The 12,368-nt window shown below is 42.4% G+C and overlaps 1 protein-coding gene across 1 annotated transcript in view; it reads left to right on the top strand.

Moving 5' to 3' along the window:
* The window catches only part of SNX30 (sorting nexin family member 30), a 46,485-nt gene extending 38,590 nt beyond the window's left edge, over positions 1-7,895 (top strand). Inside the window, exons 7-9 of the mRNA XM_009278778.2 lie at positions 1,272-1,358; positions 4,817-4,969; positions 7,555-7,895. Of these exons, the coding sequence (XP_009277053.2) occupies positions 1,272-1,358; positions 4,817-4,969; positions 7,555-7,614 (300 nt within the window). The 3' untranslated portion in view covers positions 7,615-7,895. The remainder of the gene's footprint in view (positions 1-1,271; positions 1,359-4,816; positions 4,970-7,554) is intronic.
* The last annotated feature ends 4,473 nt before the right edge of the window (positions 7,896-12,368 follow it).

Raw genomic sequence — 12,368 nt, 5'->3', positions numbered from 1 at the left:
CCTATCTGCACTTTAGAGGAACTGCACTGGTGACCTTCCCTTGGCTTAAGAGGGAGCTGGGGGAAGATGATGATTAATAGATACAGGGTTTGTACATCTTTAATTGGGAAACAGATCTTGGCTAGACTGGCTCTTAGAGCTCTGAGAACTACTTTTTTAAACAGGTATTTCTGTAGGCAGCAATGCACATGACTAGTCCTGCTTTACTAGCCTTGTCTGAAACTGTTAAAATGACTAGTTACCTCCCTTTGTCCTAATGGGGTAATTCCTTCTGGGTGGCAGAAGGGAAGACTTGAAGCATAAACTGGCCAAGCTGGCTGCAAGAGAAGTTCAAATTTACAGGTGCCTCAGCAGTGAGTGTTGGCTGACTTCCCTCTGAGCATTTTTAGTAGTAACTTTGCATCAACTGAGTTATAAAAAATTACTAGTTGTTTCCTTGTGAAGACTGAAGAAGACTGTCTTGCAGACACAGAACCACTTATTTTTTAGTAGTATGTTCTTAAAAAGACTAATTTCTGTGGTTGTTTTTAAATTGTAAGACTGTAGTATAACCTTAGTGGAGATCTTGGCTTGTGGATGTAGTAGAAGAGAAGGGTGGCATCTTTTGCTCTCTGTTCTGAGAATACTCTGTCAATAAAATGTTTACTGCTTGTGAAACTCACTCGGGTAGTTCAGTGCTTTTCTTGTAAATTGTGCTTTTTATAATTTTAATTTTTTTAATTAAACCAACAACCAAACCCCCCAAACTGATCTAAAAGCAAAGTTTACTTTTGTTCTAACACAAGAATGTAACAGCTTGCTATAAAGGACTTTGAGGAGTCTTTGCAAGTGGAAAGGGAGATGTAATATCTTCTGTGGTGGCCATCCTGTCTCCTAGCCCATGCTGTTGTCTCTCTGCTGCTTGAGGATATCAACAGCTTTGCACTAGTCCTTGACAGCTTTGATGCTTTTGTTTATATCCTTTTCATGCTAATAATAGGTCAAATAATTAATTGAATTTACTTAGGGTTATATTCATGGTTACATGACAGCTTCTGTCTTGCATGCCTCCAGCTTGTCCAAAAGTTGAATTTTATCTGACCCTGCCAGCTGCTGGAGAGCAAGTGCTCTTTGTTTTTAAAAGCTACTCCCTAAATACCGTAAAATAGGACAAAGTGAGTTTGAAAGTCTTGACTTTGAACTGAATTAGCGCTTAAGCTGTATCACTTGCAGGCTGGGGAGGGAAAGAACAAGAGGATCCCTCTCACAGCTGTCTTTTCTCTTGCCCATAGAATGTGTTGAAGAAGAGAGACCAAGTTCAAGCGGAGTATGAAGCAAAACTGGAAGCAGTAGCCTTGAAAAAAGAAGACCGTCCAAAGGTTAGCACTTAAAACTACAAAAACGGCTTGCACTTACATTACTTCCTGAGAAGAATGGAGAAACAGAACTTGCTTTGTCTGGGTCTGGCAGCTTCTTTGCGGTATAAGCAATTTCTGGCAGAACAGAAGTTTGTTGTTGGCAAGCTGATGTGGAATAAAGACATAGGTATGAACAAATATAACCTGTCTAGCAAGTTCTGTACTACTGATCTCCCACGGTTCAGAGCAGGATGGCTCTGACCTGTGTACACTTGAACAACAGCCAGCAATCAGTTGGAGTGTCTAGTGACAGGGACTGAAGCAGTGGTAGAACAGTCCCTGGTGATTCAGCAGGATGTCAGCTAGCTGAGTTCAAGTCCTAGCCCTGGCACTGCTGAACTGTGTTGTAGGATACCTGTTTTGACTGTGGAAGACTCCATGTTTTGCCCCTTCTGCTAGGGAGGCCGTCCTGTGTGATGCTGAACAGACACAGCAGGTGTCACTGGGTGACAGGTTTTGGCTGGGCTTCATGCAGAACAAAGCTGTAAACTGGCGTGCTTATGCTGCCACCTGCTTTCTGCATGAAGCATTGTGCAAGAGCCCTGTCTTAAACCACTGCAGCTTTAACCAACAATGACAACAGGTTTTGTTCCCTTCCTCTGCTTGGGTGTTTTTGGTTCCCCTTCATCTTTGTGTTAATAACTAATGGATGACTTTCCAGTATTAGGACTACCATACAATAATCTTACAGGAGGTTCACATAATGTCTTTAATCTAAGAAGCTGGAGGACAGAGCATAGAAGTGCAAACTGGTATTTTTCTGGTCTTGTGTCTGTCATGGACTCTACAAATATTGGTGTCTTAGGTATCTTGTGGTGCTCTTGTATTTTGGTCTTTTGCCTGCCCCACTACTGGCTGGTGTGGTATGTACTCTTACTTCCTCAGTGTAGCTTTGTATAAGCAGGTATTCTAACAAGTTGTATGTAGGATAGAAGGAACTAAATCTAGCATATCCAGCAAGCCAACTGAGGTTTTTAGGCATTTGATGACTTATCAGTTTAAATTGACTCACTAAAATAGTGATGGGCCCTTCTAGAGTGTATTGGAGTTGGAGCCAGTTGTCACTTCATTTTGGGGCTGGGTCTTTTTGAGCTATACAAATAGCTGAAAGCAGCCATCAGTAAGAAAGTAGCAACTTCCCCAAAAGTCCAATCTTCTTTCTTTTCAGTTCCTAGTTGCTAGCTAATACTTAGTAGCTCCATTGGTAAAAGCAGATAAAAGCATCAGCATTGATGTTTCAACATCCAAATTTGATGTTAGAACTATAACCTCTCTTCTCATTAACCTTGCACTAGATATAAAGTGCTTAAAAGCTGTTAAGTAACCTAAAGCTTTGTTTTAGCTACTGAGTTGCAACTTCTGTTCTGGGAAGCTGCAGTTTTGGAAGGAAAGATATTTACACTCCTGAACAGGAGCAGTGCATGTGCAGATGCTGCTTTCATGATGCCTGTGGAGACTTAGCTGGAGTTCATTGCTGTTGTTCCTTAATTAGAGCATACGTGACCCATTTGCTGATCACTGGGTTGTCCCTGTAGCTCTAAAGTCGTACAGCCTGACATGCAGGAGAACTGGCTGTGAGAAAGAACAGATTTCTTTTTTTATAGCTTCGTTGTGGTTTCAGATCCTGGCAGAAGAAGCAGGAAACTGGTGAGTGCTTAGAAACTAACTTAATTGGATTGGGAAATCTTATGTGGTTTTGCTTCCAGACTTTATGACTCTTTCTCTTGATAGCCTAGCCTTTCCTGTTAACATAGCAAAGTACTTATAAATATGATGCAAAGCATACTTGCCTTGAGGGGACTATCTTCTAAACCTTCCAGCCACTAGGTTCGTAGGTCTTGTCTGAAGCCTACGAGAGAACTTAATGTCTGGAGTTGTAGCAGAGTGAATTCTGTAGCCAGAAGTATAGTGCTCCGAGAGGGTGGGGGAAGTGAGTAGCTACTGAACCCCCAAGCTACCTGTAGTGTAAATCCAGTCGTGTGAATAAAGGGGTACTCAAATCCTATGAGCACGAAGGAGGTGCTTCCTGTGTCTTGAACAGCTTTATCAGAGAACAGATGTAGGACCTTCTCTGGGTATTAGTCAGTGATCAACCCTAGTCCACATCCTGGAGAAGAACCAGAGTTGATACGTTTCTGTCTAAATCATGTACCTTGCCAAACTGCAAGGTAGTAGCACACCTCTAACTTCCTATATTGTTACCTATGAAAAGCTTTTTACGTAGTCTGTTCATCCTCTTCCTTCCTTCATGTCCCTCAAAGAAAAAGGGAATTTTCTGAAAGCATCAAGTATGAGAGGAGCCACTACAAACTTCTGCAAACATTCTTCATTCTGCCTTCTGCCTTTGTGCAAGTCACAGCTTCCAGAGCCCAAGTTTACTTCTCACATGGGTGCTAGAGCTCAGGGGTTTCTTCTTCTGAGGTCATGGGCTTAGTCTCCACGTCCTTACAGGCTTTCCGTCTGTGTGAACCATGCAGCACAAGGAGAAGGGAGAGAAAGGCGTTCATGGCTTTCCTGCTTGAAGAACCGTTTGTAAATTGTTCCTGTAGTTGCCTGGTGGTATACATGATGTTAGTTAAAACATAAGCAAAGACCAACTTCTTTGGCCTAAAGTGCATCTACCTTGGGCTGGTGACTACTGTCATAATCCATTTCAATCTCTACCTAGGCTTGCAGTAGGCTGTCCTTCAGGATTTCTCCCATTGCTTATGTGTGATTACGTGTCCAGTGTTGAGCCCAAAGGTGCATGAGCCAATACACAGTGATGATCATCAGTGCTTTGCACTTACATTTTTTTCAGGCAGCCTGTAAGGTTAGAAGTGGAAGCTAGAAACAAAAGGCTTAAGCTAGAAACTAGAGGCTTAAGAATTTTATTCTGCAGTCATAGCTGATCACTGCTGTTTGTGTACTACAGTCAAGAGAGAACACTGAGGTCTCTTATCCAGCTCTTTGGACAAACCTAAATGTTTGTTGTTTCATACACGCTAGTGTAAATTGGGAAATGCCTAGTGCAACTGTAAATGGGAAGGAGGAGAGAAAACTTGCTCTGGAGCTGTAGTCAAGCTGCTCAGTTTGAGAACTAGGAACTGAGCCTAGGCACCCAGCACTTACACCACGTGGTTTTGCTCTCCATGTGCCTCTAGCAAGCTCTTCCTCAGTCTGCCTCCATATCTGGCGTGGAGGTGGACAAGCACAACTGCCCACCACCTCAAACAGCAGAGAACAAGTTCAGCAATCCTGTCTCCTCACTAACACAGAATTTGGCCTTTTCTCCCTGCAGCCATAACTGAGTTTATTCAGGGTAACTACTGGACTGTTAACTTACCCTTTCCTCTGTAGCTTTGCTCAGTGAGGTTTGAGCTAATTCAGCAGTCTAGCACTCTCAGTGACAGTTTCAATCTTCATTTGTTTTGCTGCAGGTACCCACAGATGTTGAGAAGTGTCAAGACCGAGTAGAGTGTTTCAATGCTGACCTGAAAGCAGATATGGAGAGATGGCAGAACAACAAAAGACAAGACTTTAGGCAGCTACTCATGGGGATGGCAGATAAAAACATCCAGTACTACGAGAAGGTACGTGGCACTGCTGGAGCATTGGCAGGAATAACAGTAGTTCATTTTCCTCTGAGGTGGTGATAATTCTTCAGGAAATCTTCACGCTGCCTTGAAGAAAAGAATCTTGGAGTTCTAAATCAGTTCTCTAGTGCTGTGGAAGGTGCTCTTTGTCAGCAGCTTAGTGTAAACTATTGACTTGCTGGTCATGCTCAAGTTATCTGCATGAGACTAGCAGTCTTTTGCAAGGCAGCCCTGTAACAGCATTTCATCCTGGGTGCTTGTCTGTCTTGCATTCTTGAACAAATCACTGAGCAGCAGTAGTGGCGAAGAAAAAAACCAAAATTGCATGTTCTAGTAATACTACCAGACTAGAAAATCTCTTGATTCTGCCTTTTATGAACCAAACTACATGCGTTAATGTACATCCATGGATCCATATATAGATTACACCTGGTATGCATAAACTATTCTAATCTCTGTCCCCTTGTGCATAGTTCTGTCCTTTATGCTAGTCTCTAGCACTCTCAGTGACAGTTTCAATCTTCATTTGTTTTGCTGCAGGTACCCACAGATGTTGAGAAGTGTCAAGACCGAGTAGAGTGTTTCAATGCTGACCTGAAAGCAGATATGGAGAGATGGCAGAACAACAAAAGACAAGACTTTAGGCAGCTACTCATGGGGATGGCAGATAAAAACATCCAGTACTACGAGAAGGTACGTGGCACTGCTGGAGCATTGGCAGGAATAACAGTAGTTAATTTTCCTCTGAGGTGGTGATAATTCTTCAGGAAATCTTCACGCTGCCTTGAAGAAAAGAATCTTGGAGTTCTAAATCAGTTCTCTAGTGCTGTGGAAGGTGCTCTTTGTCAGCAGCTTAGTGTAAACTATTGACTTGCTGGTCATGCTCAAGTTATCTGCATGAGACTAGCAGTCTTTTGCAAGGCAGCCCTGTAACAGCATTTCATCCTGGGTGCTTGTCTGTCTTGCATTCTTGAACAAATCACTGAGCAGCAGTAGTGGCGAAGAAAAAAACCAAAATTGCATGTTCTAGTAATACTACCAGACAAGAAAATCTCTTGATTCTGCCTTTTATGAACCAAACTACATGCGTTAATGTACATCCATGGATCCATATATAGAGATTACACCTGGTATGCATAAACTATTCTAATCTCTGTCCCCTTGTGCATAGTTCTGTCCTTTGTATGCTAGTCCTGGAAATAGCTAGTCAGGTGCCTGTGCCCTTTTTCAGTTGGTGCATGTGTACCTGAGATTCAGTGTCAGATTTCTCTTTTTTTGGGGGGTTTGGGTTTATTTTTTAAGTGAAAGGGCCTTGACATCCAACTGCATATGCTACCAATCTAGTTTTCCTTCATGGTAGAACAGTGCTGTGCAATGCAGTGGTTGATACATTAAACAATACTAGGCTTATGCATGGTGACATACTTCATCTTCTTGCCTATTGCTTTTTTCCACATCTACTTTACAAACTTCTTCCTGTGGTAGGTTACCTCTCCATGTAATATTAGTATGTACTTCCTTTGCCCCTTCCAATGTCTGTCTTGTCAGTAATTCATAACTAGTCACAAAGAACTTCCTTCACCCTGGTCTCTTCTCTCTTCTGAGACTGCTGTGGAAGGGGGTGTATTAAAGACTCCACTGAACATCTGGCAGTGCCTCTGCAATTGACAGTTAAATCTGTACACCTTAGTTTTGCTCTTGGCTGCAGTAAGGAAGCTTTTTGGTAGGAAAGCGTCTAATCACTTCGGGATACACAACTAGAAATACTCTATTCACCTGCAGTACAATCAGCAAGATTAGAAGGAAGATGCTTGACAACAGTAACTTGTGGATATAAGAGCTGGTGATGAGTTTGCTCATTCCCAGTGTTTAATAATATATATTCCATGGTCTGTATTTGTTCAGTTTGACTTCTGGGCTGTACACAGTTGAAAGACAGTAATGATACACAGCACAAGGACTGGAGTAAGTATATGTGTCTGGGGAAATGACTCCAAAGCCTGGAGTGACTTTATAATAACCAGAAGCTAGACGCCACTTTCATTTTACTATACCAGGCACTACCAGTTCATCATGCAGTGGAGGTCCAAGTCCCAGAGGTGTACCAGAGTATACTGTGTCTCTGAACTACCTTCCCTAAATGCATGGGGTTTTCAAATAAGTTTGCTGGAGGTAGCCTATAATAGCCACCATTGGGTCCAAATCAGCCCTCTCCCACAGTCACACCACAAAGATGTGAATTTCTACTAGAAACAGTTTGTCTGCCTAGCTGAAAGCTGTGGTGTTCTTCACTTTAGAAGAATCTAGCTTGATATTTGGAAATCCAGGGTATTCTGATGATTTTTAATGGCTTGGGCCAGCTGATGACTTTGGAAAGCTTTAATTTGTTTTCTTTGTTTGGAGATTGCAGCTATTCTTTCTGAACACTTTCTTGCTGTTTGAGATTCCCCCTTCTGTAATAATCTACAGAGACCCGGCTAGCCTTTCTTGAACATACATTCTGTTGGTCTGGAAATGTTGGTCAAAAGTTACAAGAACTGATGTACAATCCATTTTTTAAATCTCTTTATTTCTTTCTTCAGTGCCTTACGGCGTGGGAATCAATTATACCACTATTGCAAGACAAGCCAGAGACCAAATAAGAAGTACCTTCATGGACAGTCTAGCACTTCTATGCTCAGAACCACTAGACATACTGGAACTGTATGACGGACTCCTTTTGTCAAGTTAACTGAAATGCCAGCTGCACTTAGGCTGGAACAGACGCTCTGAAAATTATTTGAATTTTTTTCCTCACTTTCTGTGTTTAAACTGGGGTATGTTTCATCTTTTTGAGTTATCTTGAATGGTTCCTTCTTTATCCTATGGAGTAATTGGGGGTTCATAGTGAAAGTGCATGGGGATCTTGATAAAACTTACCTCTCTAGTCTGGAAGGAACTGATGAGTGGAACACTAAAAAGATGAAAATGAAACTCTACTGCAAGGTGCCAAATGACATCTTTATTACCATTCTGTTTTGTTTGCTAAAAAAAGAAGATAATTGTTCCTATGATACAGTACTCCCTAACCAATCCTTACCCCTTTTTTTGGATGGACAGGGGAAGGCTGGAAATGAGTATCTTCTGTTTTGCTACCACCCATATGCTCCCTCTGGATAAAATGGTTTCTGGAGACTTCTCTGTGTGGGAGTGGGGCTGGTCCTAGACAGAACATACCAACACCACCTGCAGATAGCCTGTGATGCAAGCATGAACTGTGGTTTTTGTGAGTGTGGCATGCTGTTGGTTCATACTGAGTATCTTTGTTTACCTTGGTGATTATGAAGTAATGTCAGTTGGCTGAAGTGTACTTGTGACTGACTTGGGGATCAGAATCAGCCTAGCTGCGGGAGCAAGTTGGACAGCGGCCTTTCAAGGTGTATGGGAATGGTGGAAGCAAGTGTGAGTCTTTAGTGTATTTTTTCTAAAGCTAGCTCTGGAAGTTGTGTGGTAGAATTCTCTTGGTCCATGCTTTAAACGTTTTTTTTCTGAACTAGAGCCACTTTGGGCTTGGTCACTTAAGGTGCCTGCTGTAGTAAAGGCAGAGCTCTGCTTTCTCTCCCCATGTTTTTTTGCAGCAGCCAAAAGCCAAAAAGTGTCAAATACTTGCTTACACCAAGCATCATTGTGTGTGAAACTTGCCTTAAACAGGTCGGTGGGGGTAGATGGGTACCCTGTTAGGTACACATGGTTTTCATATCTGTCTCTACTGAACCACACGGCAAGTCTTTTAAGACTACTTTTGGTACAGATCTATTTTCTTAGCAGTTTTTATTGGCCTTTAGAAATGTAACTGCTTCTGCAAGTCCCTCTTCTTCCCTTTCTCTTGCAGTCCAACCTCAAGTAAATGCCTGCTTGGTGTTGATGGCCTTAGGAATGCTGCCGTGATTCCCGGGGTCCCAGAGTCTTGGTTTAACAGCATGCAGATAAATCCTTTTTAACCATCCTAAGTGGTGGGGTTTGGGGCTAATATCAGTTTAATATTGGGAGTTGGGGGAATAAATAATTCTGAGCGCTTACTGCTAAGCTCAAGTGGTTACTTGATCTCTGGCAACAGTCTTGTGAAGAATCTGAGCAGTAACTGAGTATGTGCAACTTCTGTGTTCTCCTGTGATGGCCTACCAGGTACGAGTCTGGTTTGGACTTTATCCCTTCACAAACACCAAGTATACCTGAAGCCTCCCTACTCAGCTTGGTGGCTTTATAGCAACTGTCAAGATGAGTTATTGCAGCAATGTGGTAGCTGTCAGGCTAATGAGATGATGCTCTCTGGTGCAAAAGTCAAGTTTAAGACATTTTAAGAGATCTTCCTTTTTGACTCAGCCTCCATTGACAGCTCTGTGGTACTAAACTATCTATGCGTTTTGGTTTAAGCTCGCAGTTTATCAATATACACTTATTAGGTGTAAACGAGAACTCTGCTTTAAGTTGCTGTTAGGTCCAGAATAACAAACTATTCTTGTGCAAGGGAAGTGCTTAAGGGGATCATCTTGAAGCAGTAACCAAGTGTTTTTCTCAGTCTTTCACTTGTAAGATAAGCACTTGCATAACATTTAACAGTCTGACCTTCAGGGTTACAGTCTTCCCTATTTCCCACAAACAGAGATCAACACGCTTTTTTGAGCTGGTTCCTGTGTGGGAAGTGGAATTTTGTAGTTGGCTCTGCAACATCACTGGGAGTCAAGCAAAATGTAATTTGAACTAATACTTGGACAGTCTTCCCTTCACCTTATCAAAAAAACAGTGCAAGATGAGTAGAAAGGATGGTTGTTTTTTTCCTACAGGTGAGTAGGTTTTGTCTGATGCCTTGCAACACTGCAGTCCTGTTCCCTCTTAGTTTTATGTCAAACTGAAGTGGGTGTGGTTCTGGGAAATTTAGCAATTGACATCACAGCTGTTCATGAGAAGCATAATGGACAGTGGGGAGTACCAAGTGAAGTTCAAATCAACATGTAGCTATTGAGACTGGAGCTGTTGAAGATCAGCTTAAATTTTCTTTAATCTGATGCCACTGATTCTGCAGCATAGTTTTTAAACTAGTCCTCAACCAAAGCATGTTTTGATTTCAGATAAATCCCTTTATGGCTAAGCTGTTGAAAGGCAGGCATGCTTTGCACTTCTCTGTTGGAGTGTGTGGCTTTGTGGCACCTGCAAGTTGATTTGGAGGAGAGGTTGGAACATGCACCTCAGGCTGTGGCCACTGATAGGATTTCTTATATGATCTGGAAAACCAAAACTTCTTAAGCACCTACAAGGGAAGTAAGACTTAACATTCAAAAGAGGAGTCCTCTGCAAGAATTGCTGCAGTGTAAGAAGGGTGTGTAGTGGTGGGTCTCTCAGCTCCTATGGGCTATGGAGGAGTCTCTTTTTATAAAGAGCTGTTGTAAATCACTAGGGGATTTTAGTGATTACAGGATTGTAACTGTGGGAGAGGCTGTAAGGTTTGGGGAGTGCCCAACGGGAGAACTACAAAATAGCAGGAAACTCCTGTGAGGTGTAAAGTGACACTTACAAAGAGTGCACTTACTTAACTGCTGTTAGTGGGAGGTTGCGATCTGAACTGTTAAAGGACTACAGGGTAACGAGTCTCTTCTTTGGATGGCCCAAACCTTAAGTGTGAAAAGTGAAAGGTGTTGGTAAAGGGAAGCAGGAGTAGTGCGGGAGCTTCATCTTTGAGTAACTTCTTGAGTGTTCAGTCACTTAAGGTCACCCTCTGCACATGCACTAAAATGATGTCAAAAGTAGTTGCACCCTTTCTATAAGCCTGTGTAACATGTGGGTCCTTCAACAGTCCTTAAATTAGCCCAGTTTTCCTTGTAATCCATAGCCAGACCAAGTTCCCTCTCAGAGGATGCATAATTCACTGCTGTCCTGGTTACTTCTGTGTAATTTCTGGGATGTTTGTTTCTTCTCTTAACTGGCACCAGCACAGTAAAGCAAGCACTGAGATCTTGTTTTCATGCTCAGTAATGAAGCGTGCATTGTTCATATGTATCCTTACCAGGTTCTGACTCTTGCAATAAACATAGGTGTTGAAACATCATGGCTTTTTCAGGTATCCATTGAAAAATGAAAAGGTAATAGGTGTAGCCCTGAAGACACGAACCCTTCTCCTGTGAGTTGTATCAAAGAATAAATTATGGATTCTTCACTGAAGTCTGCTTGGATTTTTGTCACACTGACACTTGTGCTAAGGATAGGGTAGTAGGATAAGTGGTAGAAAGAAACATCTGCAAAGCATGAGTGGCAGAGATGGTCCTGCGGAGGTACTGTGAGGTAGTCTTGCAGCAGTGGCTCTGCATAGCCTGTTCATGATGCACATTGCTTCAGGTGTTGGACCTGCAGATGCCAAGGTACAGAAGAATTCCCTCCCAGCCCACCAGAGACTGTTCAGTGTTTTAACAGGAGCCATGCTTCTGTTAAAACTTGCACGATTTAACTGAGTGTGATTAATGTTGCAGACTGTTTAAAATCCTGGTGCTGATAACCACTGAGCAAAATTGCATAGACTAAACTAGCTCATTAGATGTTCAGCATTCTTAAATTCTGAAGGTAGAGCAGTCTTTCCCTTGATATATTAACTTTTACTACAACAACCAATAAATAGGGAAAATGGGGTGGTCTTTGAAGTTAGGGAGCTTGCAACTACTTGCCAGGTTTTGGGGGTTTTTTTGTAAAGTAAAACGGGGGATCACAGGAATAAACTTGCCTTCTGGCAGTGTGAATGTTGCATTTTAAACTTTTTGGGAGTGCTGTTTAACCAATTTTATGGAATAAAATGGCAATGCTTAATTCTATGCTTCGCACTTTGGCGTCTTGCTGGGGTATCCGACTTGTACAAGTACGCAGTAATGAACTGGGCTAGTTTTAAGGTTGCACGGCTAAGGCACAGTGTGCAGAAAATAATGCACTTTCCAAAAAGGCGTAAGTAGATCACCCTTAAGTAAGTGGCATGCTAAAAAGTTAAAGGCTAGTCACTGTTCTAGACTGCTTTGAAGGCCTCGGTACTCTATGCTTTGAAGCTAAACCATTTCCTTAACTCTGCTGCTGGGATACGTATCCATACCTTCAGATCAAGCAGCAGGGTTGGGGCCAGTGCCACATTCCCACTGCACAGGGAGGCAGATTGCAGAGGGACAGTCTTACAATACCAAGCAGCCAAAGGGCTTTTGTCTTTAGTATTTGAAAATAAAGCAGCACCGTCCTTGTTCTCTTTTCTTCTGTGCCTGCATCCCTCTGTCCCTCCTTAAGGTTTGGAGAGTTGGGCCATGCAGGTGAAGGCAAGCTGGCTGTGAGCGGAGGAGGATCTCATCCCCCTCCTTGTGGAAGGTGTCAGCACTGGGGACAAAAACGGTGC

This window comes from Aptenodytes forsteri, unplaced genomic scaffold, assembly GCF_000699145.1.
Source record: "Aptenodytes forsteri isolate BGI_AS27 unplaced genomic scaffold, ASM69914v1 Scaffold211, whole genome shotgun sequence".
In the NCBI taxonomy this organism is placed as follows: domain Eukaryota; kingdom Metazoa; phylum Chordata; class Aves; order Sphenisciformes; family Spheniscidae; genus Aptenodytes; species Aptenodytes forsteri.
The sequence above is the reverse complement of the archived record's forward strand: the minus strand, read 5'-3'. Positions and strand labels throughout refer to the sequence as shown.